Source organism: Cariama cristata, unplaced genomic scaffold, assembly GCF_000690535.1.
Source record: "Cariama cristata isolate BGI_N322 unplaced genomic scaffold, ASM69053v1 scaffold846, whole genome shotgun sequence".
Classification (NCBI taxonomy): domain Eukaryota; kingdom Metazoa; phylum Chordata; class Aves; order Cariamiformes; family Cariamidae; genus Cariama; species Cariama cristata.
The window spans coordinates 25,175-32,797 of record NW_009620114.1 but is presented as its reverse complement, the minus strand read 5'-3'; the positions used below and the strand labels follow the sequence as shown (position 1 = coordinate 32,797).

The window sequence follows — 7,623 nt, the reverse complement described above, 5'->3', positions numbered from 1 at the left end:
GAGTGAGTGGAGCCAGGAGCCGGCAGCCCCGGTGCATGAAGTGGGTGCAGCCATCCACCATCTCTGGATTGCACAGGGAACAGCACCAGTGCCTGCTCCACCTCAGCTGTGTTGGCGAGGTGATTTAATGCCTTGCCCACGGCTTCTCTTCTCGTCGGGTTCACACCAGTTTTGTCCAGTCAGATGATGAGGCTCAGGAGGATCAGATTCCCACTAAAGTGTCCCCAGCATCCAACAGCAGTTGGGTCTGGGCTTTTGCTCACTTATCTGAAAAGGTCATGTTGGCGAGTGCTCCTGCTCCTCTCATGTTCCAGAGCTGCTTGGCGTTTGACACTGTGCTGTTTCTTTTTCTCTGGATGCATTTACTTCTCTCATCTTCTGTATGTGCATTCTTCCCTGCTCCAAGCCAGGAAGGATCTTGCTCTGTCCAATAGCGGCTGCTGCCCAAACTCTGCCACAGCTGAACTGAAATCACAGAAGTGTTCCTGATGGAAACTAGCCACACATGAGGAAGTACGCGGGATGCCGAGATGTGCTCGCTTGTCCTGGGGCCTCGCCAGTGACCCTGAGCGTGGTGAGAAGGAAAGCGATGATGCCCAAAACACAACTGATGAGACTCGGCCTGGCGTGGGAGTCCCAGCACCCCTTCATGCTTGCAGAACTATTGCGTGTTGTTAATTACATCGCAGGGTGTTGAAAAATCAGTTTTACCTACAAAATAGACCACAGAAAAAAAATGAGGGAAGTCGGTAGGAGCGAGCCTAAGGTATCTGCTGTAAGAGAGGTGTGAGCAGAGAGCTCATTTGAGTATGGATGTGTAAACACAGAAAGAAACTCGCTTCAAATAACCTTTGTTCTCTCCTTCCCTCCTGCTCTCTTAATGGCATAGGAATGCCTTATCAATGGGAGAATAAGCTTTTTTGAAAAAGCATTTCCACGAGTGGTTAATGGTGGCCTGTGAAATGGTGACTCAGAAATTGGGTTCCCTCTTTTTAATTTTTCAATAGAAACCCAGAACGTTTTGTAGGGAGTATTTTCATTTGGAAATGCTGAAATCAGACAGATGCAAGACCCACGTGTCTTTCTTTTTTCAGACTGCATTTCTTTTTTCAGACTATGTGCTCTGATAGATGTCTTCTGTAGAAGCACCTTCAAGTTTCGCTGTCTGCAGTTGTCCAGATGGTTCCTCCATGGGAGTGACCCAGGGGAGCAGCCGCCTGCATGGCTGCGGTGGCAGTTCTTGCAGGTCTCCATCAGACTTCAGAACATGAAGGTCGCCTGGGCAGCTGTGGCCAAGCCTGGCCCTGCCTGCCAAAGGTGGTCCTTATGGTGATGTGTGTGTAGAGGGCTGTGTTTTGGTGCATGTGGTTTGTGCCCACACCTGGACCTCCAAAACCTCCCCCAGGGGAATAACTTTGCAGGGCTGTACCTGCGTGTTGGAAGGCAGACGGGTCTGTAAGAACTTTCCAGTGTTTCAGCTTTATAGTGACTCTCGGAAACCAGTGAAATAGGTAGGAAAGGTCAACTCATGCCATTGCTGACATGTTATTTTGTTAGGCAAGGTTGAAGCAGGTCATTACCTGGTGACATCAAGCAGTAGGAGGTCTCCATGGCGCGCTTGCCGGTGGCTGCGGCGCAGCTGGGGACCTTGTTCAAGCTCTGCAGCTTCAAGAGCCTTGATCTCCCCCTCTCTCTTTTACTTCTGGGTTGGTGTCATGTTTAACACTAATTTCTTAAAAAGCCACGCCAGTGTCTGAATTTTCTAGTGGCAGAATAAGCTCCTGGTAGCCATTTGTCATTGCAGCTCTTCATGCAGGATTCACAGCCAGCGCTGCGAGGGAGCAAAGGCATGGTGGCGAGGGGACCGATGCCAGGGCCAGGGGGTTTCACGCACAGAAGATGCTTTACTACATCTGTTTTATTGCATATTTCACTTCTGGCTGCTTTTCTTTTGCTTTTTGACATAACGAGCTCTTCCAAGAGCTCTTCTGTGAGGCTGCTGTGGATGTTCAACATTATGCCTGTGACTTCAGGGACACCGATTTCTAAGGCATGCTTCTGTAGGAAAAGAGACTTGCAGAAATAATGTCAGCATGTTTATTGTCTGCAGGGTTTATAGAACCTAATGTTCTGTCTCTTTCTGGCATCTGGTTATTCCAGCGTGTTTTAGTTGCATTAAATAGTCAACAATAAGCAATGCAAAGGATTGAGTTACATGTGTATGGGAATAATAAGGCAAAGTCATGGATTGCTCCCTTTCTGCACAGTGAGTGGTAATCTTGATAACATGCTTTCAGGTAATTATTGCTGTATTTTAGGTCATTTTGGTATATACTTATGCAATGTATTTGATTTTTAGTCTCTATGTTTCGCTATGGAAGGAGCACAGGAAATGTTTAATGGGCAAACGTTCCTAGGTTGCTCTCTCATTTCTGTTTTCTTATCAGGAAAACATAAATCTGCAGCTTGCTGACAAGGAAACCATATGGTAATTCTTTCTGACAAATTGAGTTTTCAATACAGATAATCCTAGCTGTGCATGAGAAGAGATATTTTGGATTATTTTGCCTTAATTCTTGCATTACTTTTTATTTTCCAGTGCCTGGAAATTATGTATGTGGCTATTTCTGAACCCAGAGGTTTGGGTGAATTAAGAATTTATGGAGTACGCTACACTTTAGTGTCTTTACTTTGAGGACAGTGATTTGTTATATGAAATAATCTGTTTATTTGCTATAGCCAATGCCCTTCTTCTGTCTTGGTGGACAGTAGCAGCAGATTCAGATACTTTTTGAACACTGGATATCCTCTTAGTGTGAAGCCGAGCTAAGAAATGTATTTGCATAAATCAGCTTTTGCTTTAATAGAAGCTGCAGAAGTAGCTGCAGAACTTGAAGGTGTTTGGCTCTTGTGCCCTGAAACGACTTGGCCAGCTAACGGTCATCTCGGTTCACCAGAGCTGCTGCTGTATGTTGGGGACAAGGCAGTTTGTTAGTCTTTTTCAGTGAGTAAAATGAACAAGCTAGAGTCCTTACAACTTCTGTTGGACTTCACAATAAATTTAAAATATATATATATTTCCAGCCTTTGCTTCACAGGGATGTATCAGCAAGTGAGTTTTCTTCTTGAGCTTGGAAGTAGTAGCCAATATCTGGAAGTGAAGGAGAGGATGAGCCTGGGAGTGGAGAGCAATGGAAACTGGGTGCTGGAGACGCTTATCAAGTGTAGGAACGATGCCATGAAGTAAATCAAAACTAAACAACATATCATGAATTTTCATGTTTATTATAAACTGCGTAGAAGTGGCTGATAGGCTGTTAATTCCTCAAGTGTTCCTCCTAGCTTTAGGTGCTGGCTGTCAGGCATGAATCTGGGGTTTGTGATGCAGCTATTGCAAAAGCTATGTGAACAATAATTAGGGTTTTTATTCAATTTTACCTTTCTGGGTGCTAACAGTTACTGCAAACCAAGACCTGAACATGATATTTGCTAGATAGTTAGAAAAGAAATATAAATCGAGATGTAAATCTGATCAGCAGAAATGTTTATGCAGCTTTTGTGTTTTATTTCAGAAGGTAATGCAGGCTTGAACACCAGCCTCATCTGAAAACAAAATTATAAACATATTATGTTTAGAAAAACAACAATCAAATGCTTGATGTTGGTAGATTTAGTCAGGTAAAGATGCCCAAAGAATATTTGAAAGATAAGTCTATATGGAACATCTGCTTGAATAATCATGAGGATGGAAGCTTACCTAAACAATGATTTTCTGGAGATGGAAGGGTAAAATTAACCTAGCAGAAAAGTGAATGCAACAAGTAACCGCAAAAAACATTATAAATAATTAATAGCAAAGAATGCTAGAGCTTATAGGAGAGATTTTACAAATCAGTTATTGGAAAACCATTGCTGATGAAAATTAGGGCAAATTTTATCCAGAGATATTAAACCCGAACTTGGATGAAATTCACAAAGCCATACTGGCAAAAATCCATCTATGCATTTCAATACAAGCATTTGTAAAAAGCAAAAAGTAGTGACAGATTTAATGTTTTGACTTTAGTGGGAAGAAATTGTGTTGAAAAACTCATAGAAGAAGAAGAAATGGTATTTCTGCTCTGGCCTAGTGCAGGTACATGAAATACAGTTGATGAACTTTCAGCTCAGCATCTGTGTAAAGCTGGGTTTAGAAGCTTTTAAAAGTTTTGCTGCTGTTCAGATGAGCCTCTGGGGTTCCTGCCCCGATTTCATTCCTACGGGAATGATCCTCTGGGGATGATATCGTGCTGGTACAGCCCCAGCCAAAGCGAGGAAATAGCCACAGTTTCATGGGACATTGGCTGTTAGAAATTTTTGTAGTGCTCAAGTGAAGAAAAATTTTTAAAATCCACGGTTGAGGAATGATGACTGACATTCAGAGGTTTTAATCACTTGACGTATGCCATCATGGGTGAGAACAGTGCAGGAAAGGGTCAGCTACAGCTGCACGTATTACTCACGATGGTCAATGCTGGATTAAATGAAATGCGTCTTGAAAGAAAGGATCCAGTGCCAAATGATCTTATTCTTTGGAGAGCGGAGACTGAATAACAAGTCCAGGTAAACTGGCAAGTCTACCGAAAGTGTCTAATAAGGGCTGCTATAGTGGCTAAGCAGATGTGCTTTGAATCAAATTTGGCTCTGAATTACTTTCTGCATATCATGCAGCTAGAAGTGTCACTGCCGTGGACTCTTAAGTATGTGATCTGGTATCTAAAAATAGCCTTGAAAGTGTAAAATGCAAACAAGTAGGTATTTTGCAGCTTAGGACAATGGTTTTTCATGGTAAGTCTCTGAGTGATTAAAGTAAAAAGAAAAGCCGAAACTTGTAACGCTCCTCCAGAGTGAGGAGGAAGGTTGTCCAATGCACACGTCCCATGTGTCCCAGTAATGGGATGTTGGGGGGAAGGACAAGAGATGAAGGGAGATGACCCTCCAGAAGGTACTTGCTCTTGTTGAGGCAAATCGATGCCATAGTAAGAGACGGAAAGTAGTGGCAAAATAAACAGAAATAAATCTGCATGGAATGAAAACAGGCACTTTTTAAAAAGTTAGTCCTCGGTACATATTTACTTAGTAGATTAGGCCAGTAATTGTCACCGTGGCTTTTGTTTGGTGTTTTGCTGAGATTTCTTTGGGTTTGTTTTCCAGGGGGCTGAGGTGTTAAAAAGCGTAAATTAAAGATAGGTAGTAAGCCTGTCTGCTCCGCTTTTATCACAGGAACTTAACATTAATTAATGACCAAGGGGAGTTTTAGTATTAAAAATAAAATAGATTTACTATCAACATGTGATTCTGTCAAGATATTCTCAAGGAGGCTATTAAAACTCTCTTTGCTTGGAAGTGTGGGAAGCATATTTTCCCCTTTTTAATTTTTTTTGGTGTTATCATAGTGCTTGCAACTCTGGTCTTGCAACAGCAACGCAGTTGCCTCTGAGTCTGCTGAAGTCCTTTGGAAATCCAGTGAAAGACAGGGAATCTGGGCTCTGATGCGGAAACAGTGCTGGTATTTAGTAAATTTAAAAAAAAAAGATTATGATAAACAGTTTCCAGATTCTGTCAGTGCACATGTACAAAACCAGAAAATGTATTTATTGTTGTTATCTTTGAAGTATATCTGGATATTATAATGTTGTCTTAATGACCGATCATTAAAATTTGTGTTTAAATGAGTGTGAAACAAGGAATGTTGTGACAATAAAACTCAATGTATAAAGTTAGTGGCCGATACTCCGTGGTGGAGAGGAGAACAGCTCCATGACTCAAAGAACAGCTATATGAACAACAGAGAAATAGAAAGAGAAAAGCTGAATGAACAAAAATGTACTACAAATGAATGATATACTGTAAAGCGGAGTTTGTCACTTGAAAATGGAGATAAGTTGAGTGTAGTTGTGCTGTATGTGTATGTCTGTCCCCTCCCTGTGTCTTTGGAACCCACTGGCTCATTTCAGCCAAGACTAACAGAAGTGCAGTGCTCTTGAAAGATAGCAAGTTTCTGTAGGATGATGAAAAGATGCTACCAAGTAGACTGAAATGCTGCAATATGTGATCAATCCATTAGATCTTGGAAAGTTTGCATGGCGGAAGATGTGTTATGAATACTCCCAGCATGGAAGATGCCAACGTGGGTACTTAATTAAACACACGGAGTCCAACAAGACAGGAATCCGTAGGAGACCACGCCGCTCACAGAATGACTTTTTGTGTTTAAAAAAAGTTTAATACGTACCAGCCTTAGCAGATAATGTTGCAACATGGGTAAAACACCACTTTGTGCTGGGGGTGAGGGCCATGGAGCTATTGAATGGCACCAAAGTGGGTTTGGCCTCAGGCTAGTACTTGGCAGAGCAGTCAGCATTGCCCACCCCGAGGTCTGTTATTTGTTTTGACCATAACTTGGACTGATTTACAATCTGATCACACTAAAACTTAAGTGGACATTCGCTTTTGGCTCTGGCCCTGCATTGTCTGGCTTTGTTTTTGTTCTGCAGGGCAGTGCAGCCATGTCTACCCTCCCCATCTCGGCACGCTACAAATCATTTACGGCAATGGCACGGCTGTGGGTACGGTGATAATGTTCCAGTGCTCTGCCGAGCACCAGCTGGAGGGACCGGGCGTCATCACCTGCATTTGGAAAGGGGACGGTACCCAGTGGACAGCCGGAGTGCCCTCCTGCAAGCGTAAGGTTCATTCCAAACCATTCCCAGTCCCTTTGGGGCTGCATTGTGTTTATTTTGCCCTGCCTGTCTCCTACAATATTAGGATTAATTCTAGACATCTGTGCAAGGAAAAAGACAAACCCAATTTCCTTCCAAGTTGCCCCCACTGACTGTAATTGTGCTCCATGCGTCTTCTGACATCATTCATTATCATGACACAGAAAAGACTCAGTCGGATTTATGCTTGATCTCACGTCACCGACTGCGGTAGTGTTGCACCCGGAATAACTGTGGCTCTGTAGCTACAAGCTGTACCCTTCTTTGGAAAATGAATAGATACGACCAGCTAATGTGCAAGCATATTTGCAAACCCTCTAATCTCCTGGCATTCTTTTCTGAAGATATTTTTGCTGTAAAAGAAACACAGTGATATTTTTTGAACAGTTCTAGGTTGTTGCCTGTGGGTAGCCGCATGGGAAAGTTACCATATTGACAAATGGTGTTTGAATGACAACAACGCTAAGTACCTTTCATGCTGTGTTCCTTCCTATTTATTATAAGGTTGTTAGTAACTTGACTAGAAGTAGGCCCAAGCAAAACATGGTACCTCTGGGCTTTGAGAATCTCAGTCTGTGTCTCAGACCTTGTATAATTTTAAATCACCAGTAGATGGATGGCTCTTTTAGACACTTAACCGCTCTCTCACAAACTCGGCTATTCGTATCTCTCATTTGAGAGATACCATTAAAGAAAAATGAGAGAAATCCTCCTCTCCAGAGGCTGCAGAAATAGAACACTTGTGTGGAGCTCAGCTGAACCATTTCTGATGCTGGTCATCATGGTGTTGGAAGGACTAGATGAGTTTTGAAGCAAGGCGTGCTTAGTGCTCAAAATGAGTTGGCAGAGATCTGCATTAGCT

The 7,623-nt window shown here is 42.6% G+C and overlaps 1 protein-coding gene across 1 annotated transcript in view; it reads left to right on the top strand.

Moving 5' to 3' along the window:
- Positions 1–522: 522 nt before the first annotated feature.
- Positions 523–7,623, top strand: part of SUSD3 (sushi domain containing 3) — a 21,599-nt gene continuing 14,498 nt past the window's right edge. Inside the window, exons 1-2 of the mRNA XM_009701479.1 lie at positions 523–574; positions 6,537–6,725. Of these exons, the coding sequence (XP_009699781.1) occupies positions 523–574; positions 6,537–6,725 (241 nt within the window). The remainder of the gene's footprint in view (positions 575–6,536; positions 6,726–7,623) is intronic.